Source organism: Alternaria conjuncta (assembly GCF_024043145.1).
Source record: "Alternaria conjuncta strain BMP 0040 chromosome Unknown scaffold_8, whole genome shotgun sequence".
Taxonomy (NCBI): Eukaryota; Fungi; Ascomycota; class Dothideomycetes; order Pleosporales; family Pleosporaceae; genus Alternaria; species Alternaria conjuncta.
In genome coordinates this window covers 1,088,633-1,112,844 of record NW_026250097.1, presented here as the reverse complement: position 1 = coordinate 1,112,844, position 24,212 = coordinate 1,088,633, and the positions used below count along the sequence as shown (strand labels likewise).

Sequence of the window (24,212 nt, the reverse complement as noted above, 5' to 3'; positions counted from 1 at the left end):
GTATCTGCCACTCTTCGCAGCCGCGGACGATCAAAGTTCCAATGTACGTTGAGGTGTTTGAGCGTTTCCACTTTCAACAACGGTTCGATCCAGGAAGCGACCCATGGTCTTGGCCCAACGGTCATCTGTGCTTCCCACAACAAACACTCTTCCGCTGAAGAAGGCGCAGTGTCATAGCGCTGATGGGAACTGCTGATCATTAGGTGAAGCCTCCGTAACCCCATGCGCGTGGTGGACAAGAGAGTACAGAGGTCCGTGAAGTGGTTATAAGCGAATTGCAGCACAAGCGAGTCTGTTGACCTGCGGAGAACGGGATAATGAGCTCCAATGGTGCCTCTCATATTGCTCGCTTCCACTAACGCAAGCTTCATGGAGGAGATAAGCTTGAGGGATTCGGCAGGCCTGTCGCACAAGAATGCGAAAGCGGTCGGTATGCTGAGGCTTTCCGTAAAGCTGAAAATATTCTGTCCATAAAAGACCTTTCTAGCTTCGTGATAGATCTGCCGGCATGTTTGCAACAATCGAATTTCGATGTGGTTGGACGACGTGTCTGATGGAATTGCAAGTTGATATGTCATTCGGATGTTCGTAGGCCCATCCCTTGAGTCGTACTCCGCGGAGGTCAGACCAATGTCGAAGCGAGGTGTCAGCCAGATCCGTCGGTGGGCGCGTAGACGTCTCAACGGGTAAGCTTTCTCGAGCCCACGGGTACTGCGGCAAGCCGGGGCTTCCAATAGGACGGCTGCGCTTTGAACGGGAATCACATCGCATACGAGGACGTATCCATAAATAAGATCTCGAAGCTCCCGCGGAAGTTTAAGGAGTCGCGAAGACATGGTGGCACAGATCAGGGGTTCACTGCGCAGCCGTTGAGGATAAAGGCGTGTCAAGTCGATTAGGGGAGATGTGATGACGCCGTTCGTTCCGAGAACGGCTAGGCCAATTGACCGCGCACCTGAACAGGGGCCGAGGTCGGACTATCCCCCGCTCCTCTCCTCTCGCGCCATACGACCACCTTACACAAGAAAGAAATTGAACAGGTGCACTGGCGTCTGTAGTAAGGTAACAGCTGAAATAAACAAGACCTGAAGGCAGTGTAGACTTCAGAGGGATGCGTGTTGGAATCTTCCTTTGCACGAAGCTCATTCTCTGTCAGCTCTAGTGCTCTTCTATCAATACCAGATGACGAATATAGACTGGGTTCATGTTCACAGAAGAACAGGTTAAGAGGTGAAGACATAGCTAAGGATGTGACAGTCAAATTGGCTATAAGCTGTATATACAAGAATCTTATCGATCGTCACTTCAGTTTTCCCTCCACTCTGTCACCACCATTCCCAGCCTTGCGATACTCGTTTGCTTCCTGGTCTCCACCAAGTGTTAAACACTTTACAAGTTGGCAGCAATGAAGCTACGGAGAGTAGCCTGGCCAATGTTGGCGTACACACCAGGGGCGTTGGGGGCAGCGCAGCCATCACCCCAAGAAACGGCACCGAGGAGGACCTTGGTAGACTTGTTGACGATAGGACCGCCGGAGTCACCCTGGCAAGAGTCCTTTCCACCCTGGGAGAGACCGGCGCAGAACATCTGGGCGGTAACAGCCGAGGTGCCGTAAGAAGACTGGCAGGAGCTGCGGGAGACGACAGGAACATCAACCTTGAGGAGGTTGACGGGGAGCGACTGGCCGCCGGAAGAGGTAGTACCCCTAATTTGAAAGTTAGCTATGTGTTTCGGACAGATTCTGAACAGATAAGAATGACAAAACTTACCAGCCAGCAACGGTGAGGGTGGTTCCAGCAGCAGGGTCGGATCCGGACGCGGGGAGCGTAGCGTACGAGACGGTGGAGCTGGTAGGGATGGAGGTGGCCAGCTTCATGATGGCGACATCACCGTTGTAAGTGCTCGCTACGTAGCCAGGGTTGACCTTGATGGAGGAAACACGGGCAACAACACCGCCGGAGGTACGGCTCTGGATTCAACGTGTTAGCCTAAACAAATCTCATGGCCAAGGTGGAAACTTACGTTGGAACCAGCGCGAACTGTGAGGCTGGAGGCAGTCTGGCCAACAGCACAGTGAGCAGCTGTGAGGATGGTGTTGGCGTTCAGAAGGGTGCCACCACAGAAGTGGGAGCCGGAGCGCTGGAGGGAGACGATGAAGGGGAATTCACCCGCGCTAGCGGTTGTTCCACCGACAATATCCTCCTGGCTGCCGTTGTCCCAGTCGGGGATCTCAGTGGGATCCTGAGGGATGGCTGCGGAGAGCACCACCGCTGGGATAGCGAGGACGGTGAGGAGATCTTTGATCTGCATCTTGAAGGAGGTTGGCCGGAAAGCTGGAGTGGGACTGAAGCTGGAAGCGAAAGACTGCTGGTTCTCTGATGAGGACTGGCCTGAGAATGAGAGGAAGACAGCCTCCTATTTGTACTCGACTGGTCACTCTCTAGTCTTGCGACTTCGATGTGGTGGTATACACCAACCTTGCCACATTGTTGTCGTGTGGTCCAGGTATGCCAAAGGTCCCAAGACCGCTAGAACAGGGGATATTCGATGCTCCTTCTGCATGTAGAAGGAGAAAAGCAGTGTACAGCGGTGATTGGTACTGTTGCAGTTATAAGTTCCTTCTACAGCCTAGCATCTTTCATGCAGCCATCCGTCGAGATGGTGCTTATCTCCTGCATGACTATCGATACCCCGGAGATCCCGTGCTCATCGCCAAACGGGAAGCTGTTTTGGCACACTATCGTACAACTGGTTCTGCATAGTAGTGTCTCCGGCCCTAGGGGATATTGTGGTGAGTCCGGCCGGTAGTGGCTGGTTTCACGTGCCAACGTCGGTGAACGCCATGTGCCATCGAGATAGAGGGAAAAGAAATCTGGGAAACATAGGCTGAAGGCCAGTCAGCTGCTGCTGTGGCAGTACAAATCTCCAGCCTCTAGGCTGAGACTACGCCGGTGCCGGTGCCGGGTGATCTTCCTGATGGCGTTACATGGATGAAGATCCTAGGTGAAGAGCTACATAGCAACTATAATTGGCTCATTAGGTGGGAGATCGATGATTGCGATAAGATCTAGCTGATGAGCATTTGCGACCACAAATGACGAGTGGCCTGCAGCGTCCGGCGGTCTCCCCCATGGACTCGCTGCCAAGCCTTACCAAGCTTCCGTTTATATTGCAGTCGTGGGCGCGATATGCGAGATAGCAGATGGTTGGTGTGGGAGCATCGTCTCCCTGTGAGGTTTGTCTCGAAGAGGCAGTTACTGGTGAGGGTGGGGCTTGGCATGCGGCCCGGCCCCTGCTCATTCCCTCCGAAACACTCCGCCCTACCTGCTGCGATCGCCACAACACCTGAATCATCTCGTATGGACGCGGACTTCGCGACCTAATCAGACGGAAAAGACCTCTTAACAGTAGGTGGCAAGAACTTTGCCCCCACTGCGTCATTTATCATGGACAGGTATGAGCGAGGTGTGTCCGCCATGGTTTGCGAGAAGTGCAGGTTAGCGAAGGCTGGAGCAACCACCGCACCTCTCGCGCCTCCTTGAAACGATACCTTGCAAACTCGCAAAGCCTACGCTTCTCGCAACACTGTACATGCATGCAATGATGTCTGCCTACGTGAAAAACGGATGGTGTGCTGCATGCTAGTGCTTCGCCGCGCGATAGGTGGAGATGCCACGAGTTAATTCAGGCACATGTATAGCACAGCTGAGGCATCTCTCAAGACCTCCTGGCTTCGCATTGAATCCGTTCGTTAATTACATCCCGACTAATGTACACATCAAATTGTACTTCGTTTACCACTACTCATCCCCAGCCACTCATTGCCGTCTTCCAACCCATACATCGATACAATCTACTGTTTCAGAGAGCCCTTCCTAGTCTTTATCCTTACTTCGGCATCTTCCAACAGTCCGCGATAGTCCTCTGGGCCATAGCTACTCAGGCACTCCCTCGCACCGCCACCCTTCCTCCGCTCCTGCATTCCCAGATCTCTTAGCAGCGTGTCAAGGTAAGGCATCGTATCAAAGACAAGATCGGGTAGCGTATGCCCATAACTCATTGCGCCGCGGAGAACACAGTACTGCGTGTTTCGATATGTCTCCTCAAGTGCCTTGGTTGGTGAAGAGGGCAGAGACAGGGTACCGTCGAAATAGGCAGTGATCCAGAGGCTTTGGATGTATGCGCACGGGAAGGTAAAAAGACAATGGGCTGCACCTGCGAATGCGATGTTGCGCTCTTCCATGGCTTTTGGCGGGACCATGAAGCGGTATAAGCGGTACGGTTGGGCGTTTGAAGAAGGCTGTTCAGCGTAACGAAGAGAGGGATCGGGATGATGTATACGGCTCGTATCCCTCTCTTTCAGGTAAGGGTACTCGGTGTACAGAGTTTCCTCTGACTTTCGTATAAGCTCTGTCTCTTCCGGCGTGAGTGCAAGTGTACTAGGTAAGCCCAATTCCTTCTCCAGCTCTTGAGGTTCGAAGCGGAAGGTGTATCCCTTTTGCCAGCCTGTTGCACAAACAACTGCATCAGCCTCTAACACCTTCCCTGACTTGAATACAACCTGTCGCTCTCCGTACAGGCTTTCAATGTCGTCAACGATCACTTTGACTTTTCCGTCTTTGACCAACTCGAAAAAGCTATCCGGGTAATTGTGAATCGATAGCGCATTGCCGACTTCGAAAGCACCTCTCCAAGGCCGCAGCTTCTTCGTCTCAGGGTGTTTGTCCAATCCATTTAGCGCGATCGCATCTTCTCCAAGTATGTTCCAGAAAGCACCCACTATTTTCCTGCCGAGCCACGTGCGATGGAAAAAGGAGCGCAGCCAGCCTTCAATGCCTGTCGTGGGTGCCCAAGGACAAGGAGACATGAAGCCAAAGAAACGTGTATGTACCAGTTTCTCCAGCCACAATCCCAATGGTGTGACGTGACTAGGCGTCATCCACACAGGTCCGTTGCCGTCAGGACGAATGAGTAAAGTCGCTGTAGCAGATGGCTGACTAGCACATGCGTACGCTACATCCCACGCCGACTTTCCAGATCCAACAACGACGGTATGCTTGCTTGGTTTCGCAATGACTTGGTGATGTTCCGGGAAGTCTGCAGCATGGATGACCAATGATCTGAAGTTTGTCGACGTTTGATAATCCGGTAATAGTGGCTTGTTCGTGGTACCAACTGCAATGACCAGTTTCTTCGCTTTGATCTGGGTGCCCTTCCTGTTCAACGGAGATGCCGCGCAGTGCAAAACCCATCCCTCCCCATCTTCACCCCTTTCGATGACCTCAACAGTTGTTCGACCCCTAACAAATTGTTCTACATTGGCCCATTTCATGAAAGCACAAAGGTAGTCGAACATCTTCGCGGCAGGAATGTGTTCTCCCTTCTTCACCATGAACCTTTCTTCATCCATGGGGAAATCAGGATGTTCGTACATGCCCCACAGATTGTTGGTCCGAAGACCGGGAAACACGCGATTCGGTGCCCATGGTCCACCGATGGATGGCGCAGAGTCGAGAATGAGTATTTTGGCTGAAGGATGCAGGCGGTGGTATGTGTGAGCAGTTGTGAGACCGTAGATGCCTGCACCTATGATCACGAGATCCGCTTCTTCCATTGTACGGACGGACGTGAGGAGCCGCTCGGGGGTTGGAGGAACTCGCGCAGGGTTATGTGTAGATGTATGAACGGAGCTATACGTGTCGAGAGTAGAAGAACTGCGGCAGGTACAGTGGACACCATCCATCCTATTGGTTCCGGCAGCGTGAGATGGAGCAACGGGAGGCCCTATGATTTCGATGCGGTAAAACAAGCGAGATCTGTATCATCCATGTCATTCCTGCAGTAGCATCTACTAGAGGTACGATTGCGATGACTGGAAAGCTTGTCGGACATAGATCTTGTTGGAAGCCCCAACACTGGCCATTCACATGTTAGAGTTGTGTTCATGCTACAGTCGTGGTCTTTTCCGAACCGCTGCATCCTCATCAAAGCTTGCATTATAACATAGTATCGGGTCAAATCAGGGGGGTAGCCATCAGAAGCGAGCAAATTGGGCAGGAGCATCATAGTTTAGCCTTTACAGAGCCAACTCCAGCCTTGACTTGCACAGCTCCAGCCGAATCGGTATCCACCATTACCACAACCCCCTCGGAAGCAGTCTGGTCTGGCTTCAGCGCGATTTCCTGACAATCTTCGTTGCCTACTTCATTCGCAAACTGTACGACTACAAAGTCGATCGGTCGGTCCCCAATCACGATCATCGGCGCATGCCATGTCCCAGCCCCATATGTCACTGCTTGGCTGCCGTTCGCAACGAAGGCGCGGAGGTTCTTGAGGTCTGGCAGACCAGGTCCCTTGGGTCGCGCTGAGGAGTGCAGCCGTGAGAACTGGCTCTGGGTAGGCACAGTCTCGTTGGAGTACGGGCTCGGCCTCGCGCGCGCGAAGATGTCCATGACACTCCTTTTCCGTTCGATGTGGGGTGTGGGATATGGCGGCGCTCTGCCTGTGTGCCTTCTCGACGCGCTTGCCGGCAGTGTTGGAGCCACTATGACAAGATACTGGGTGTGCCTTTCCTGCTGCGACAGGCCCATGGGTATGAAGGTCTGCGTGGTGAACGGATGTCTTTCGAGGATGCCAACGTCCAATAGCTGCCTCTGGAAGTCCCCGCATCCTTCCTCGTCCTCATCTAGGTCCAGGTCTCCCCACGAGCTGGGCATGCTCATGCTCGGCTCGTGCGGCCGGAGGTTGCGCGGCGAGCAAACAAACATGTTCATTACTGCCTTGGCAGGTTTCTTGCTCGGCGCAAGGCTGTACAAGTTCGACATGTGTGTGACATCGAGGTACTTGGTGGCCGAGCCCTGATTGGCGGCGACGGCGTCCGGCGGTGGTACGCGTTGCGGGATGGGCAGCTTCGCGGACGGTGATGTGGTCGGGTTCTCGATGACAGCACCGAACTGCGCGAAAGCAGTCGGAGTCAGAAGCTCCATCGGGATGCGAATCGAAGGGGCGGGCATCGAGGTCGGCATCTTCGCGGCACGGCGTCCAAAGGGACGTGGACGGAAGCTACGATGGGTCTGTGGAGTTGGGGGGAGCTCGGGAGCTTATGGCGCTACCGAGGCGATAACGATAGACATGGAGTTCGCCGTTGGTATATCGCGAATGGTCAACTGTACGCAATGCTTGTATAAATTGCGCGATCTCCTACGTATCTAAGCAGATGGAGGGAGTATGAAATGGTGTATCAGTCGCTGACACTCGAGACGAAGCCGACGAAGCATGCTCGATTCGCGGCTCTTGCTAGGGAAAGCTGGCCCGCAGATCATTGAATCTCGAATCCTTCTGTGCAGACGGCACAAGATCGGTCTAGACTCGGTGACGTCGATGCAGTCAGAAAATGTATTCAGAAGACGAGTTTCGAGCGCCAATGCGTGCACAGCCGCTCCCATTCACTCTTCCGTCTCCAGCATGTGCTGGCGAGGCTGATGTCACAGTCCCAACGCCAGCGGCCCGCATTTTCCCCGAGCACTAGCGCGTGTGCCCACGGATTTCTTTCTCGACGGCCGCCATCGCCTTCACTACGCTGTCACACGGTCACCCTTCAATTCCCTGACGCGTGTTCCTCCTTCCCTCCACGATCCACCCGTTGCCGCTGCGTGCGCCCAAAGTCTGCCCTTGGCCTATAAAGTCCCGGAACTACGTCACACTCGAATCCATACCCACACCCCCGACGTGTTCCTGTCTTAGCCTTACTCATCGCCAACCCACAAAACCGAGCTCAGCAGTGAGCCAGACTTCGCGACCACCAGCACCTTGCCCCACGCCCACTTGTACAACTTCCTGTGACTTTTACTAGTTATCATGGCTGTTCCCACACAGTTGGCTTGTACGCACCCTCCGCACAGTCGGAGTGAGACACGCTAACAACACTCGCAGACCGCTCCGCCAAGGGCATCGGGATCTTCAACGCTGCTCCAGTGTATGAGGCTCTTCCAGGATTCGTACGGTAGGTGTTTGGACTATACAACAACTTCTCGCGCACATCCGCGTCCAGTTCTGACGCTGACTTGCACAACAGACCCGAAGGCAACCTTCGCTGCTGCTGCTACTCGCCCGATAGCAAGTACTTCGCATGGGCAACACCTGAACAGGTTTCGGTGATCGACGCCTCAGTCGGCAACGTCATTACCACACTCCCCACACCGAACGTTTACGAGCTCGGCTTCTCCCCGCTCGGCACATACCTCATCACATGGCAGCGCCCATCCAAGGACGAAGACGGGAACGCGGCGAAGAACCTCCGGGTCTGGAAGACGCTCTCCGACGAAGCTGAAGATGACGGATCACGGGCAGTCATCGGCGAATACGTTCAGAAGAACCAGAGTGGCTGGAACTTGCAGTACTCGTCCGACGAGAAGTACTGTGCGCGCGTTGTAACAAACGAGGTGCAGTTCTTCCAGTCGAGCGACTTGCGCAACCCTTGGAACAAACTCCGCGTGGAGGGAGTGACCGACATGGCGCTCGCCCCAGGCAAGAATCATTCAGTTGCCGTTTTTGTTCCGGAGCGCAAGGGTATGCCCGCTGCTGTCAAGGTCTTCCAGGTCCCTCAATTCAGCCAGCCGGTATCCCAGAAGACTTTCTTCAAGGGCGACAAGGTCCAGCTGAAGTGGAACGATCTCGGTACCAGCTTGATTGTCCTAGCCCAAACTGAGGTCGACAAGACGAACAAGAGCTACTACGGCGAGACCAACATGTACATTCTTAGCGCCAACGGCACCTTCGACTCGCGCATCCAGCTAGACAAGGAGGGTCCTATTCACGACGTCTCCTGGTCGCCGAACTCGAAGGAGTTCGGTGTCACCTATGGCTACATGCCCGCAAAGACTACCATCTTCAACCAGCGCGCGGTCGCACAACACAGTTTCGACCTAGGCCCACGCAACACTATCCTTTTCAGTCCACACGGTCGCTTCGTCATCGTCGCCGGTTTTGGTAATCTAGCTGGAGATATGGACATCTACGATCTTGAGAAGAACTTCGCCAAGGTCTGCCACGTCAAGACCTCCAACTCGACCTATTGCGCATGGAGTCCGGATGGGCAGCATATTCTTACGGCTACTACTAGCCCGCGTCTTCGTGTTGACAACGGTGTTCGCATCTACCACGTCAGCGGGGGCCTCATGTACAATGAGGACATGGCCGAACTCTACCACGTCGTTTGGCGCCCTCAGCCAATCTCGATGTACCCTCTGACCGACCCCTTGACCAACGTACCGGCACCGCATCCGTCTGCGCTCGCCTACCTCAGCACCCAGAAGACACCGTCCAAGCCTGCGGGTGCCTACCGTCCCCCCGGAGCGCGCGGAACCGCTACACCCCTACACTTTAAGCGTGAAGATGAAGGAGGCGCAGCTTATGCCAACACCGGTATCTCTTCCACGAACGTCGGCTTCGCCAATGGATTTGGCAAGCCGCGTCGCCGTGAGGTACCAGGAGCAGAAGCTGCTGAGACCCTTCCACCGGGCGCTGCTCCCGGCGGCGGTGTTAGTCTTACCGGCGCTCAAGATGGCGATGGAGAGCTCTCGAAGGCGGCTTTGAAGAACAAGAAGAAGCGAGAGGCCAAGAAGGCTCGCGAGGCCGCTGACAAGGCTGCTGGACTAGGCGCTGACGGTGCCAATGTACCCAACGGAGCTGGGCGTAGCCCAGAACGTCGCCAGCGCAGTCGCAGCAAGAGCGGATATGAGCAGCAAGGACGAAGCGCCAGCCAGCACCGCAACTTTGGCAACAGCCCAAACCGTCAAGCTCGTCCGGACGGTAACCAGCGCCAGAACCCTGCGCAGCAGCGTCAGCAAGCTCCAGCTCAGGCTCAGGCCCCTCCTCCGATCCAGACCGAGAGCCAGGGTCCTCCCCCTGACCTCACCGTCACCAGCCCTGGTGACGGCGGCAACCCTCAGGACAAGAAGATCAGGGGTTTGCTGAAGAAGATGCGCGCCATCGATGAGCTGAAGATGCGTCAAGCCGGCGGAGAGAAACTAGAGGACACCCAGGTCAAGAAGATCAGCACCGAGAAGCAGATCAAGAAGGAACTAGACGCCTTGGGCTATAGCGGTTAGAAAACACTGTAGATGTATGTGAGTCTCTCGAGGCCTAAGCATCACAACATGTAGTACGTTACAAGATGAACAACTGAGTCATGTATTGTTCTCTGCATTCATTCATGATCTCGTGATTAGGCTATGAACCTGCATGATAGTACCCTAATGTCCAGGTATCTTCCTCCATGCTGGGCCGTCATTCATGGACATATGATGAAGTTCGGACTGAAGGATCGGTAGGCACATCATATGTGTTGCTTCTAGTGGGAGGCATGTCCACCCTGTGTGCCTAGCTCGGAAGCGAGCTCACTGCCCTTTTTGAAAGTGCCGTCAGGGTTGCGCTACGTGGCATATGTTAGCCACGAACTCATCAACCGTATTTCAGGACTACTTACGCCGCTCTCGTTGCTGGAAGTCTGAGCACTAGAGTCGTTGGAAGAACCGTGGGATGCGTGGCCGCCCTCAGCACCAAGCTTACTGGCGACCTCTGAGCCCTTGGTGAAGGTGCCATCTGGGTTACGGCCTGGCTCGCTGCTGTTGGACGTGGAGTCTGTAGCACCGTGGGAAGCATGACCACCTTGAGCGCCTAGCTCCTTTGCGAGGTCTGAGCCCTTGGTGAAGGTACCGTCAGGGTTACGGTCAGCATTGCCGCTGCTGTCGGTGGATGTGGACTTGACAAAAGGTCAGTCACTGCACAGTAGACTGAGGGTATTCGGCACAACTTACTTGGCTGTTGCCAGAGCCGTGAGAGGCATGACCACCCTTGGCGGCAATCTCACTGAGCTTGTCCTTGGGGAGGTTGGCGAAGTTGGAAGGGTTGGAAGAAGCCATGATTGATGATTGTGTTTGATAGAGGTCTGATTGAGTGTTGTAGTTTGAGAATATGGGTCAAATTGGTTGTAAGATGAGAGAAGAAGCAAAGACAAAGTAGGTCTGTTTATATCCCCTCACCTGTACGCGCTCCTGTTTGCTTCCCCTAGGCAACACGTCACAAATGCGGGCAGCACGCCTGCATGCGAGCCTGCATCAGGCTTCAGTCTCCACCTCGAGGCATGTTAGTGTCGATCAAACGTCCGCTCACGTCTGATTTGCCGGAAAAACGGTCATCTTGAGGGGGAAGCCACTGCAGCCTGCTTGCATCCTTGTGCCATGTTGCGGACTGTGTCAGGGCAGGGTGTGATGTCATGTCACGTGATTTGAACGCGTCGCGCGTACTCACGTGTTGCTGTGCCACGCGGCGGCCAATCAACGTGCTCGGGCGGAAATGACAGGTCGTGTCCGACGTCACGTCCCCGACGCGAATCTCTGGGGCTGGGAGATGCTTGCAATCGTCGCGATACTCTTACGACTCGTCATAGTTTCCTTACTATTATCTTCGTTGCTCCACGCATCTCCGCTTTCCCCATATTCTACGTCGATTGACAGTGCCACCATGAGTCTAAAGCGTAAAGCAGCGGCAGCGGCCACGGACGCGTCCAAAAAGCCCAAGCAGAACGGCAGCATTACCGCCTTCTTTGGCGCCCCGAAACCCAATCCCAATGCACCACCCAAGCAGTCTGCTGCAGCCGCAAAGTTCGATAGAGATGCATGGGTCGCCAAACTCACAGACGAGCAGAAAGAGCTGCTACAACTTGAGCTCGACACGCTACACGAGAGCTGGCTGCCGCATGTCAAGGATGTGCTGCTGACACCCCAATTCCTCGAATTGAAGAGGTTCCTGAAGAAGGAGTTGGACAGTGGGAAGACTGTATACCCGCCGATGAAGGACGTGTACTCCTGGTACGATCTCCCACATCTTCCGGGTGCCAGCTTGAGTAACGAAGACTAACACTGATCAGGTCGCGACACACACCCCTCAACACCGTCAAGGTCGTCATCACAGGCCAAGATCCATACCACGGCCCCAACCAAGCCCACGGACTCTGCTTCTCCATCCGTCCACCGAACCCTGCGCCGCCTTCGCTCATGAACATCTACAAGGCCCTCGAGAAGGAGTACCCAGACTACAAGCGACCCCCGAACAAGGGTGGTCTTCTGACTCCATGGGCTGATCGTGGTGTTCTACTCATCAATACCTGCTTGACCGTGCGTCGTGGCGAAGCAAACTCACACTCGGGCAAGGGCTGGGAGCTGCTTATGCAGAAGGTCATTGATACTGTGGCTAAGGTGCGGACGAATGGTGTTGTCTTCCTGGCCTGGGGCAGTCCGGCGCAGCAGAGGACCAAGGGCATTCCGGTGGACAAGCATCTTGTGCTGAAGAGCGTACATCCCAGCCCGCTGAGTGCGGCGAGAGGCTTCGTAAGTATCGCCTTCCGGCATGTCATGATTCAAGTGCTAACGATGTGTAGTTTGACAACGGTCACTTTAGGAAGTGCAACGAATGGCTGGAGCAGCGTTATGGCAAAGATGGTGGCATTGATTGGGACTTGAATGTTGATGCTGAAAAGACTGAGTTGTAGTCGTATATTGTTCCAGTCTAGCCTTCCAGAGTGCCGAAGGCTACAATGAGAAGCTGAAGTTACTAGGTGCTGACCGTGGGTGGGTTTGAGGTATGCATTGCGCTAAATGTAGTACATTAGTAACAAGTAGAGGTGCGTTCTATGTATACATTATTCTAGTAATTAGACGTAAAAACATTGAAAAAGAACTAACGTCTTCTAGCCCCTGCTACATCGGGACGCCATACTTCTCCTGGAGTCTCCGCATAACCATCCAGTGAACTAGATCGCGCGCCGCAGTTGCATCTTCCAAGCTATCATGACCTTTGTTGCCCTTGGTCTGAATGTCCGTGTCCAGGTATTTCTTTAGCAGTGTCTTCAACGCCAGATCACCCGTGCCCTTTTTCTTCTTCTTCTTGGGCTCACCCTCAGTGGGGTTGGTCGAATCGCCCATTGTCTGCGCATTGGTCAATGGGGTGAGCATGCTACTCGTCGCTAGTCCTGTGACCTCCAGAAGGCACTCCTCCACCCTTCTTGCCGCCTCTTCACTAAGCTCTTTTTCTCTGGCTTCGATTGCCTTCTTCTCCTGAATAATCTTGTGCTCTACGACGTAGGAGTCTACAACCTTCGTGTGTATCCACTTCAATGCTTTGAGGTCATTATGAACGCTGTGTCCGACGAGAATAGTGTCTGGACCGACAAACTTCCACAACAATTTTCTCGCCCCAATCTGAAATTAGTGTACAAAGTCAGTACATGTCTTCCTTCAGCTTGCATACGGAGTGACTTGCCTTCCCCTTCAGCGTGGTCTTCTCTCTTACAGCCTCATTCATTTGATCCCAAGTAACGCCCGACCACTTTGTGTTGAGATGTTGCATAGGTTGATCAGGCTTGACAAGGTTGTTAATGAGCACTTCTCCGGTTAAGTAGTCGATGGCGCTCAGGCGGATGAGCTCAGAGTCTCCACTCCTGGCTGTTCCCATCTTCAGAATGGGAGTGAGAAGTCAGTATGTTTCACACACTTTTTGTAGATCTGGAAATACCTCGCAATCGATCGCTACGGCGAGTTTGGCGTTTATCCTGCGGTCCGCATCCCAATGACGGAAAGGTGGAGTCGGTTGGAATTGATGTAGGCGTTCGAGCTCACCTGGTCGGTATTCACGTATCCTGTGCTTGTCGGAAGTTCTACATGGCTGGGCCTCCGAGACGTGCTTTCCGCAGCACAACCAGCACTAACAAGATTAGTTGGGTTAGGCAAAGTAGGGCCAGACTGCGCTCACCTTTGTAGCACGGTCAACTGGTGCCGAGTGGTAGTGACACTCTGTTGTGCAATACTGAAATCCAGAGGTACCGTTCTCGTATGGTACGATCATACTTGGCAATGTTTTGTAGGGCGTGTCCGGTGGATGTGAGAGAAGTTGTTGGCTACGGCGCGTTATGGCCTGTTGTAGACCCTTGCTAAGCTGTTGGATAGCTACCAGAAGTTTAGCAATATTCTTGAAATCAATATGCACATTCAAAGCACTGAGATTGCACTTACTTTGATTGCATTTACTGCATCTCCGTTTCAGATGAATCTCCTCGTCTGTCAACTGTGCAAAGTTGTAGCCATGTTTTCGCAGAGCATGTGCGGGTTCTAGCAGGCTTAGAAACTCCCGAATGTAGTAATCCCCGGGCGGCAGTTGGAGTATTGAAGGTGCTTCGCCCTCGCATGCTTCGGGTGGAGGGGGATATGGGACTACATCGCCGGGGTGAGTTGGTCCCGTTGCTCCGGTGTCCATGATCCGAGATAATATAGAAATCGGATTCTTGAGGAAGTGTTTGACTCAGCCTGATGTGAAAGGTGCTGAAAGTAGTCCAGGTTTCGACTCTAGGATGCGGTGTTTGCCTGGTCAGATAAACCTAACGCTTTCCTCTAAGGCTACAGTCTAAGTGACATGCAGGGTAGCCATCGGTGCTTGGAATATATTGCCTGCGAGTCCTGCGGGGAGTGGCAGACGAGAATGGTGACAACGGTGGTGATGCCGAAGGGTCTATGTGATGGAAAAGTGGGGGAAGCGGAACCGGGATGGCGCGTCGACAAGGGTAAGTGCGCTAGATCGTGTCGCGTCTTCCAACATCGCCGCCAGCTGGGAGGTGCCTTTTCCAGCAAGACTGTAAGTTCGTGCTTTCTGTGTGTCGTAGTCTTCAGATCGTCGAGGCCATGAGTGGACAAAGAATTCAACATTATACGACACCTTGGCTACTGCGCCGTGTTTCACTCCAGCACTGCACGCAGGGCCACCGCCAGACAGCTGGGTCCAGCTACTCATTGTACCTAGTCTTCAACCCGTGCTGGTATGCATGACGTCATATGCCGCCGGTAGATGGTAAATCAGCCTAATTTAGTTGATATTCCATGAACCATATATCCTCGGTAGCGCTACACAACAGTATAACTTCCCAGGTTAGGTAGAAGCGCCGAAGCCTCATAGACAACCGCCCAGACAGTGCGCAAACATGGCCAAAGCCACAGCATTCAACGTCCTCGTTTTCAGCAAGACCACAGGCTACCGTCATGACTCTATCCCAGCTGGTATCCGCATGTTCCACAAGTTAGCCAGCGATACGAATCTCTTTAAAGTCACAGCTAGTGAAGACGCCTCGCTGTTCACCTCGTCTTCTCTCGCGCAATATCAAGTCATCGTCCTCCTGCAAAACATCGGCGACGACATCTTCACTCCATCCGAACTAGGAGCTTTGAGGACCTGGGTGAAGAATGGCGGCGGTATCGTAGCTATCCACGGCGCAGCTGCAGCTATGCAAGGCAACGAATACTACACAAACTTGGTCGGAGCCAGTTTCGACATGCATCCCGATCCTGAGCCTGGTACCGTCGTTCCTGAAGAGTCTGGCCAAAAACACCAGATCATGAACTGCTGTGGTGGGCGTGAGGGCTGGAAGGACGAATGGTATAACTTCCACACTCATCCAAGAGAGAATAAGAACCTCCAGATCTTGCTTAAAGGTGATCCGAAGACGTTCCAAGGAGGTAAACACGGAGATGATCATCCGTTGGTATGGTGTCAAGAGTTCGAGGGTGGAAGGATATTCTTTACGTCTTTGGGTCATTTTGATGAAGCGTACGAGGATCCATGGTTTGTAGGACAGGTCGAGAGAGGGTTGCTGTGGGTATCAAGGAGAACGGGGGTTTGAAGTAAGGGCTCTGGAATTGCCCGTGTCTTTCTCAAGGTGAAAGGGAAATTGCACGGTGACGCGTTGCGGTGAGGAGCGCCTCCTCACCGCGAGTGACAGTGAAATAGTGTCAACACACAACAAACGCTCACCTCAAAAAATCTTCAGTGTCGCATCCTCCATACTTTTCTCCAATCTCTCCTCTCATCACACGCTTTTAATTCCGTTTCCCATCACACACAAACCACAATGCCTGCCGCAAACGAAACCCCTGCGCCGTCGGCACCTGCCGCAAAGCCGTCATACTTTGAGACGATGCTGGAAAAGGCGAAGAAGCTGCCTCCGGGCAAAGCGAAGGAGGCCGATAGAGAGGAGCGTGAGATGCGCGAAAGGGCGGCGGCTGATCCAGAAGTGGCGGCCTACCTTGACTACCTTTGCCGCAAATTTTTGGGCACTGGAGCGGGTTCGGTGAGACTGACTGCCAGTTTGAAAGATTGGGAGAGGCAGCAGCAGCAGCAACAACAAGAGGAAGAGGAGAGGAAGAAGAAAGAGGAAGAGGAGGAGAAGGCGAGGAGTGAGCGGAAGAGGAAAGCGGAGGAAGACACCTCCCAGCTTGGTACGTTTCTCTGATCAATGGTCTTATTGATAGACATGGTGAACTAATATATCTATAGACCAATCCGCCACCAGCCGTAAGGTACCCCGAGTCGTACCAACTGCAGCTCCGACTGCACCCACCTTGCCTGGCCCCGTCACAGCCTACCTCAACCCGAATCCCGATCCGGGGTGCCACGTATCGTGCGCGAGTAGCGACTACCATCCCAGAAAGCCCTGTCCTGCCGCTGTAGCGGAGGAAAAGCTCGCTGCTAATGCAGCACGGGAGGAAAAGCGCGCCGCCAAGAAAGCAGGTCGCCTTCCCGGCCCATACATACCTCGAGCAGAAGACTGGCTCTGCCGTTGCAGCTTTTGGAACGGCAAGTATACGGATGTCTGCCGAGGCAACGTGGGAGGAGTAGGTGGTGTTCCGTGTGATGGTGTCCGAAAGGACAGTGTCCGCGTGCAAGAACCCGGCCCGGGTATAGAGGAACCGTGGCCGTGTCGGGCCAAGTACGACGGGGACTGGTGCTGTGCGTGTGGGCGATGGAACCGGCCGTATATGAAGTTCTGTGGAAAGTGTCCTGGGCATATAGATGAGACCTGGGTGTATACAGCGGTAGATGGGGTTGATGGCGAGTTGCCAGATGCTCCTGAGAAGGAAGGATATGAGCCGACAGAGGCTCAGAAGAAGGGTCGGTTTCTCGCTACCCATCAGGGGTATTGGAGGCCTAAGTCGAGGCGCTATAAGTCTAGGTAGAGTGTGGTGAGGACCTGTTGGCCTCACTTTGGTCTGTTGGAGTGGAGGTTGCTGTGGTGGGCTGGAGGATGTCAGTTCTTATTCGATGTTTTAAAGTTAAGTTACTAGAATAATGTATACATACAACGCACCTCTACTTGTTACTAATGTACCACATCTAGTCTAATGTAAATCTTAAACTTATCCAACACTTATTAACTTCAGCTTCAGATGCAGTCAAGTAGAGCTGTACGCCTGATCTAAGATTTGTTCACTCCGCACGCACTTCCCATCGCCGGCTTCACCTTCACTTCTCCACCCCATACAAACTGATGAACATCGCCTCGCATTCACTATTTGATCAGCGCTGCAGCATCCCCATATCCAACTTTGTATTTTGATCTGAATCAACTATATGTAATGTTTAATTCTCAAATTCTCCATCAAGCAGTCTGCTATGGTTGTTCACAGCGTAACCATCCTACTCGCTGTGAGCGAGTGTAAAGGCCATTGCCCCGAGTTCGAATCTCGGTAGCAGACATCTGCAGGGAGCCCTTCGTGGCCGTATTACGACCCTGTGGAGCTTGAGCGTAGGAGCCTTAGAGAGCCCGTATACAACCTACATCTTTTTTTGCCTTAGCAAAAAACATCATCTTTTTGCATCCCTCTTTTCACTTTTCCACAACACTCTTAAGCGACTTGCGTTTTTGCTAGGCAGCCCAACACGAAAGAACACAAAGACGCACGACCCACAAGCTTAGAGATGTTCATGCACTTCATTCGTTAACTGTTAGATCTAGATCTTCATATCATCCAGAGCAGCCTCTAGATCAATGATCTCCTTCGCCTTACTACTACCCGCACCCTTCCTCTCTCTATACTGCTTGGCCACAGCCTCCATCACCTTGCCCATCTGCGCGTCCTTGCCCTCCGCCTCAAGTTCCTTTTTCACACGCGCAAAGTTGGCTTTGACAAAGACCTGGTACTCGCTCTTCTCCCTCTTGCCATCCTTGCCTACAGCAGCACTAGCGCCAACGCCCCTAGGGGTGGGCTTGGTCTGCGCGAGCTTGCCCTTGCACTTGCCACATGAGTGGCGCGCCGGATCGACGGACTTGGAGTGACGCTTGAACTCGTAGCCGCAGGAGATGCATTCCCAAACGTACTTATATTCGATCTGGTAGGAGTGTTTCGTGGTGACCTCGACGCCTTTGCTGGCGAACGCGACGGTAGCTTTGCGACCCCAGGACTTGAACTCTGCTCCGTGGGGGTTGTTGCGCACTTCGCTTATCATGAACGTGGTCAGGTGGCAGAACTCGTGCGCAAGTACGTTGTAAAGCCTCTCCTCGTCGTCAATGACCTTCTCGGCGAGTTCGATGGAGCAGTGGTGTCGGATCTCGACGCGCGTGTCGGTGGGAAGGGGACCGGTTCGTATGCGAATCTGCTCTCTACGCCAATTCGCGCGACCGGCTGTTGTCTTGAGGGTCTTAGACCAGACGAGCTTGATACCACCTGTGGGTTTCGAGAGCTCGTGGATGCGACCTGATGAGATTGTGGTGTCGAGCTCGATGAGGAAGGCTTCGGCTATGGCGTGCTTGCGTTCGGCGAAGGCTTTGCGTTGCTCACGGATCTGCTTGACACTCGGGACCGGCTCACTCTCTGGTGTCTTCTCCTTAGCTGGTTTCCGAATTGTGGGCTTCTTCTTCTTGGGGCTCTCGATGGGGCTTTCGTAACCCTCGTCACTGCTGTCTTCTAAAGCAACACCTTCCATCATCTTGGCTATGTCGTCCCTCCATTTCTGCTTCTTGGGCGATACGAGCTGCTTAGCTGGCGAGTGGCGGTCGGTCCAGTCGTTGACAGCTGCAGGATTCCAGAACGCGTCGAGGCTTGGTCTTCCGTCTAGATCGACCGCCTTGGGGATCACGGGCTTCTTTTTCGAGGGCGAGACGAGCTTGGTGGGACTGGGAGGTGCCAGGGGAGGAGTGGCTGGTCGCGAGATGGGCGGAGCTTTGCGGGGGGAGCGTTGCTTGGTAGGTGTGGGCGAATACGTAAGAATTGCAAGCGGACCGTTCGATGCTGAGCTAGCAGGCCGAGAAGATGCTGCGAAAGAGCTTGATCGGGCGTGGGTGCGTTCAGGAAGCACGAAAGATTCCGGGGCCTCCGGCGAGTCGGTGAGGTCGACGACCTCCTGTGCCCAATTCGATATCGTACTATGACCCTTTCGATGTGGTGGTCTCATGGAAGTCAGATCAGTCGGCGGTTTGAGTTCAGGAATCTTGAAGATTGGTTGCTGAGGCTGCTTGGTAGGTTGTGGTGCGCTTAGCTCACTCTCGTCCTCCTCGCTGTCAGATACGACGCGCCGTGCGCGCGGTTGTCGCTGGTTTGTTCGCGACTTTACGACAGGCTCGTCCTCTTCATCATCCTCGCTGATCTCGATGACTGGTTCAGCAACCTCTTCTTGTGTCTCTGCTTCCTCGTCGCCACACCACAGACTTGTTTCGGCCTCGGCATCCTCGTCGTCTTGCGCGACTGCCTCCTCTGTGCTCTCATGTTCCCTACTTCGTGACCGTTGGGCGGCCTCTTGTGCCTCGACTTCCCCTACGACATTGATCTTGCCTTTCTTGTTCCGCTTGTTCACCACGCTTCTAGCCAGGCTTTTGGCATACATAAGCCCATTTCTATTCCCCACATCCGTATCTGTTGTTCCACTGCGCACTCTCCTCTCTCTTTGCTTCTTCTCTGGGCTTGCCAGACTTTCGTCACTCAATTTTCGAAGGAGTCGGCTATTGCTCTCGACCGGTCGCAATACACGTTGCTTGCGGGGGCTGATAGTATCCTTTGGCGTTGCTATCGAAGGTATGCGGAAGGACTGCTCTTCGTCTTGCGATATGCTAATGTCTTGCGCGGTGCGCCTCGACCTCTTTGGCACAAGTATCGAGCTGTCATCTTCTTGCGAAGATGCGTATCGTAGGGTGGCTTTTCGGGGACTGGATCGGCTTGCTCTCGTCTCGGACGGTGGCATGAAGATACTGGGTTCGTTCGGACTCGGTTTGCGTAGACGCGCCATGTTGAGGATATGCAAGCAAATCTTGTAATGTGTAAGGATATTCAAGCTGTTGTGCGCGCGATTGGTTCCAAGAAGGTTGTTCGCGCAAGGATGTCTAGACGTTGGAAAACTGCCGAGCGTGTTTGTTGTCGGCCGTTGTCCCGGTGACTAGCGGGAACGGGTCCAGGATCCACTCGCACGTTTGCGGCGGTATCGTGCACCGTGCCTTAGCCTGCGCGCGTCATCCTCGGTCGCGCAACGTGTGGAATGTCATAGCTCGTACCTATATTCGAGTTCTGGGAGTAGCCAGGGCAAATACATGTAAGTTTTGTTAGCTGTACAAAACGATGAGACGTATCCTGGAGGTATTCGCAGCAGTTGTCTACTACAGCACACGGGCGAAAATCGCAATGTATACTTAACTATACCTCGTGTTTTTGCGTACGCAAGCCAAAGCGCTACACGTCTTCGCCAGTTACGTTTCAGAGCGTCACTCACATCACAGCAGATACAGCTTGTAACAAGAAAAAATCAGTCATACATTGCATGCTAATCATCACAAATACAAGCAAACCCAACTACATTGAGCCCGAAAGACCGATCCAGGAGCTGTTACTGCTGCACCCGTCTGCGGACGCCTAGCTCTCTCATCATATTCTGCTTCACCCCTGATTTGACTTTCATCCCCAATCGTGAAGCATTTGCGGGGTATTCCGTCCTCCTGTATTTACATCCCGGGCGGTGATTGTTTTCGTTCGTTCTCTCTTCTGTGCATCTACTGCTTAGCGTTCTTGGCCATGGTGTTAAGAGCGCTGCCGTTCTTGAACCACTCGATCTGACCCTCGTTGAAGGTGTGCGAAAGCTTGACCTGGAAGTCCTTGGATCCATCGGCGGGGTGGACAGTCATGGTCAGGGGCTTGCCGGGGGCGAGCTCAGTGGAGGCCAAGGTCACACGGTCGTTGGGACCGATCTTGTCGTAGTCGGCAGGGTCGGAGAAGGTAAGGGGAAGCATACCCTGCTTCTTCAAGTTGGTCTCGTGGATACGAGCGAAGGAGCGGGTGATGATGGCAGCGCCACCCAAGTGCCTGGGCTCAAGCGCAGCATGCTCACGGGAAGAGCCTTCTCCGTAGTTCCAGTCACCACTGCGTTCGAAGTTAGCAAGAGGCTGGTAAGCGTGTATAGGAAAATACTTACATGACAACCCATGGGACGCCGTTCTTCTTGTAGTTTCGGGCGACATCAGGGACGGCACCGTAAGATCCGTCGAGAAGGTTCTTGACCTTGTTGGCCTCGCCGTTCTCAGCGTTGATGGCACCAATCAACATGTTGTTGGAGATGTTGTCCAAGTGTCCACGGTACTTCAACCAGGGACCGGCCATGGAGATGTGATCGGTCGTAGTCTTTCCTTGGCACTTAATAAGGATAGGGAGGTTCTTCGCATCTTCACCGTTCCAGGCGGCTGTAAAAGTTAGTATGCACCGTGTATTTCGCACAAGAGTATTGCTTACAGAAAGGCTCAAGAAGTTGGAGACGGTCTGAGGTGGGCGAAACAGCGACAGAGACAGATGAGCGGTCCTCTGGTGGCGCTTGGTAAGTATCCTGACCTGGGTCGTAGCCGTTGGCGGGAAGACCCATGCCGGAAGGCTCCTTGAGCTTGAACTTCTTGCCATCCGCTCCCTCGAGCTCATCTACTAAAGGATTGAAGTTCAAGGTTCCAGCAATGGTCATGGCAACAACAAGGTCGGGGGAGGTAACGAAAGAGTGGGTGGCGGGGTTGGCGTCGTTACGGCCAGTGAAGTTGCGGTTGTAAGACGAGATGATGGAGTTAGCCTCGCCCTTCTTGACATCGCGGCGATCCCATTGGCCTGGAAATTCGTTAGCAGATGCTCAGATACGAGTTGAAAAATAGCAGCCCTGAAGCATACGAGGGCTTTTATTTTGTCAAGAGACAAGACAAAACGTATCGGATACCTCCAGGCTACCATGAAATGAAGGGGGAACTAAGCAGCTCTGGAGCATACGAGGGTGTTTACTTTGTCAAGAGACAAACCCAAACGTATCGAGTACCTCCAGGGTGCCATGAAATGGAGGGGGGACTCAGCAGCCCTGGAGCATACGAGGACATTTGTTTCTTCAAGAGACAAACCCAAACGTATCGTATACCTCCAGGCTACCTCGTCATGGAAGGAAATACGGTAGCTCTGAAGCATACGAGGGTGTTTATTCTGTCAAGAGACAGAACAAAACGTATCGTATACCTCCAGGCTCTACCGTGGAAAAGAAGGAATATAGTACTGACCGATACAAGGACTAGAAGGAAGTTAGCACAGTGTCTGGACATTGAAGAGGAGGGAAAACTTGCCCGCAAGCATTCGCGAGAACCATGCCGCCGAACTCCTCGAAGGTCTTGAGCTGACCGTCGCGCTCGATAGTGGCGCGAATCTGCTCTGAGCCAGGGGTAACAGTGAAGAGAGACTTGGCCTTGACGCCGTGGGACATGGCGTCCTCAGCGATGGAGGCAGCACGGCTCATGTCCTCGTACGAGGAGTTGGTGCAAGAACCGATAAGACCGACCTTGAGGTCCTCAGGCCACTTGTTGGCCCTGACAGCCTCCTTGAACTTGCTGATGGGTGTAGCTAGATCGGGGGTGAAGGGACCGTTGATGTGGGGCTCGAGCTCGTCAAGGTTGATCTCAATGAGTTCGTCGTATTCGGCACCCTCGTCCTCACGGAGCTGGGCAGCGTACTCGCGGGAGAAGTCACCAATGTCGCGGCGCTTGGTGGCGGAGAGGTAGTCGTACATGCGGTCGTTGAAGGGGAAGAGCGAGGTGGTGGCACCAATTTCAGCACCCATGTTGCAAATAGTCGCCATGCCGGTGCAGCTTAGACTCTCGGTACCGGGACCGTGGTATTCGACGATAGCACCGGTTCCACCCTTGACGGTGAGGATACCAGCAACCTTGAGGATAATGTCTGTAGACTTCGTTAGCGTGGTTGCCCCGCTTCGAAAACCAATATTAAGAATACGTACCCTTGGGAGCAGTCCAGCCGGAGAGCTTGCCAGTAAGCTTAACACCAATGACCTTGGGGGCCTTCAGTTCCCAGGGGAGACCAGCCATGACATCGACAGCGTCGGCACCACCGACACCAATGGCGGCCATACCGAGACCACCGGCGTTGGGAGTGTGCGAGTCGGTACCAATGAGGAGAGCACCGGGGAAAGCGTAGTTCTCAAGCACGATCTGGTGAATGATACCAGAGCCAGGCTTCCAGAAACCAATGTTGTACTTTGCGCAAGAGGTGGACAAGAAGTTGTAGACCTCCTTGTTGATCTCGTTGGCGCGCTCCAAATCCTTCTCACCACCAACCTGGGCCTCGATAAGATGGTCGCAGTGGACAGTAGTAGGTGTAGCAACGGAGGGCAGACCAGCTGACATGAACTGAAGAATGGCCATCTGGGCGGTGGCATCCTGGCAAGCTACACGGTCGGGGCGGAGCTTGAGGTAGCTGGAGCCGCGCTCAATCTCTTGACCGTGGGGGTCGTCCAAGTGGGAGTAGAGAATCTTCTCGGCGAAGGTGAGCGGGCGGTTCAAGCGGGCACGAACAATCTCGAGGTTCTCGTTCATCTTCTGGTAGTTGATGTAGTGGCCCTTCTCCCAGTTGGTCATCTCGACCTTGCGAGAGAGGGGAGCATCGCTGACGGTGGCCAATTGCCTGCGCGAAGCAAGGCTCTGGCCCAGGCGGCCGAGCCTCGAGAACTTCTGCATGGTGAAGTTTGAGGAGGGGAGTGGTGTGGAGAGAAGAGTGATGGAGGAAGCGGAGGAAAAGAACGTCAGAAGCTGCCTCAAGTTGGGCGATAACTAATGAGGATCACGAGGGGCGTGATTGGTTCGTCTAGCCCCAGCTGCGTGCGGAATACCTCGGCGCCAGAACCAGAAACAGGTCGGCAGCGCAGTCCCGTTGGCCCGCTTCACGTGCAAGGGCGATGTAATGGAGACGCAATTATGGAGAGAGTAATTGCGCTGTGTGCGACTGGCTGCCCGCTGCTATTTCACGTCTTGGAGGCCGCGTAGCCATGTGTCGGGAAGCTATAGGTGTTCACCCAGACGTCATACCCGGCAGCGGTTCACCCAC

General features: G+C 53.7%; 11 protein-coding genes across 11 annotated transcripts; 4 read left to right on the top strand and 7 right to left on the bottom strand.

Moving 5' to 3' along the window:
• Positions 1-1,389: 1,389 nt before the first annotated feature.
• Positions 1,390-2,487, bottom strand: J4E85_006183 (uncharacterized protein; the record flags this gene model as incomplete). Its single annotated transcript, XM_051470423.1, has 4 exons — positions 1,390-1,705; positions 1,770-1,969; positions 2,023-2,390; positions 2,478-2,487. 4 exons carry the CDS (start codon positions 2,485-2,487, stop codon positions 1,390-1,392), a joined length of 894 nt encoding a protein of 297 aa, XP_051325911.1.
• Positions 2,488-3,853: 1,366 nt separating this feature from the next.
• On the bottom strand, positions 3,854-5,614 carry J4E85_006182 (uncharacterized protein; the record flags this gene model as incomplete). Its single annotated transcript, XM_051470422.1, has 1 exon — positions 3,854-5,614. One exon carries the CDS (start codon positions 5,612-5,614, stop codon positions 3,854-3,856), a length of 1,761 nt encoding a protein of 586 aa, XP_051325910.1.
• Positions 5,615-6,062: 448 nt separating this feature from the next.
• J4E85_006181 (uncharacterized protein) lies at positions 6,063-6,986 on the bottom strand (the record flags this gene model as incomplete). Its single annotated transcript, XM_051470421.1, has 1 exon — positions 6,063-6,986. One exon carries the CDS (start codon positions 6,984-6,986, stop codon positions 6,063-6,065), a length of 924 nt encoding a protein of 307 aa, XP_051325909.1.
• An 871-nt stretch (positions 6,987-7,857) lies between these two features.
• Positions 7,858-10,109, top strand: J4E85_006180 (uncharacterized protein; the record flags this gene model as incomplete). Its single annotated transcript, XM_051470420.1, has 3 exons — positions 7,858-7,882; positions 7,933-8,002; positions 8,075-10,109. 3 exons carry the CDS (start codon positions 7,858-7,860, stop codon positions 10,107-10,109), a joined length of 2,130 nt encoding a protein of 709 aa, XP_051325908.1.
• Positions 10,110-10,351: 242 nt separating this feature from the next.
• J4E85_006179 (uncharacterized protein) lies at positions 10,352-10,922 on the bottom strand (the record flags this gene model as incomplete). The annotated part of the gene is made up of 3 exons (XM_051470419.1): positions 10,352-10,432; positions 10,487-10,762; positions 10,818-10,922. The coding sequence occupies 3 exons, from the start codon at positions 10,920-10,922 to the stop codon at positions 10,352-10,354; spliced, it is 462 nt and encodes a 153-aa protein (XP_051325907.1).
• A 601-nt stretch (positions 10,923-11,523) lies between these two features.
• J4E85_006178 (uncharacterized protein) lies at positions 11,524-12,550 on the top strand (the record flags this gene model as incomplete). Its single annotated transcript, XM_051470418.1, has 3 exons — positions 11,524-11,870; positions 11,930-12,389; positions 12,440-12,550. The coding sequence occupies 3 exons, from the start codon at positions 11,524-11,526 to the stop codon at positions 12,548-12,550; spliced, it is 918 nt and encodes a 305-aa protein (XP_051325906.1).
• A 208-nt stretch (positions 12,551-12,758) lies between these two features.
• Positions 12,759-13,512, bottom strand: J4E85_006177 (uncharacterized protein; the record flags this gene model as incomplete). Its single annotated transcript, XM_051470417.1, has 2 exons — positions 12,759-13,259; positions 13,309-13,512. The coding sequence occupies 2 exons, from the start codon at positions 13,510-13,512 to the stop codon at positions 12,759-12,761; spliced, it is 705 nt and encodes a 234-aa protein (XP_051325905.1).
• Positions 13,513-15,028: 1,516 nt separating this feature from the next.
• Positions 15,029-15,724, top strand: J4E85_006176 (uncharacterized protein; the record flags this gene model as incomplete). The annotated part of the gene is made up of 1 exon (XM_051470416.1): positions 15,029-15,724. The coding sequence occupies one exon, from the start codon at positions 15,029-15,031 to the stop codon at positions 15,722-15,724; it is 696 nt and encodes a 231-aa protein (XP_051325904.1).
• A 228-nt stretch (positions 15,725-15,952) lies between these two features.
• J4E85_006175 (uncharacterized protein) lies at positions 15,953-16,719 on the top strand (the record flags this gene model as incomplete). Its single annotated transcript, XM_051470415.1, has 3 exons — positions 15,953-16,319; positions 16,378-16,400; positions 16,579-16,719. The coding sequence occupies 3 exons, from the start codon at positions 15,953-15,955 to the stop codon at positions 16,717-16,719; spliced, it is 531 nt and encodes a 176-aa protein (XP_051325903.1).
• Positions 16,720-17,832: 1,113 nt separating this feature from the next.
• J4E85_006174 (uncharacterized protein) lies at positions 17,833-20,100 on the bottom strand (the record flags this gene model as incomplete). The annotated part of the gene is made up of 1 exon (XM_051470414.1): positions 17,833-20,100. The coding sequence occupies one exon, from the start codon at positions 20,098-20,100 to the stop codon at positions 17,833-17,835; it is 2,268 nt and encodes a 755-aa protein (XP_051325902.1).
• A 754-nt stretch (positions 20,101-20,854) lies between these two features.
• On the bottom strand, positions 20,855-23,845 carry J4E85_006173 (uncharacterized protein; the record flags this gene model as incomplete). Its single annotated transcript, XM_051470413.1, has 5 exons — positions 20,855-21,221; positions 21,274-21,538; positions 21,588-21,944; positions 22,419-23,051; positions 23,110-23,845. 5 exons carry the CDS (start codon positions 23,843-23,845, stop codon positions 20,855-20,857), a joined length of 2,358 nt encoding a protein of 785 aa, XP_051325901.1.
• Between the last annotated feature and the right edge of the window lie 367 nt (positions 23,846-24,212).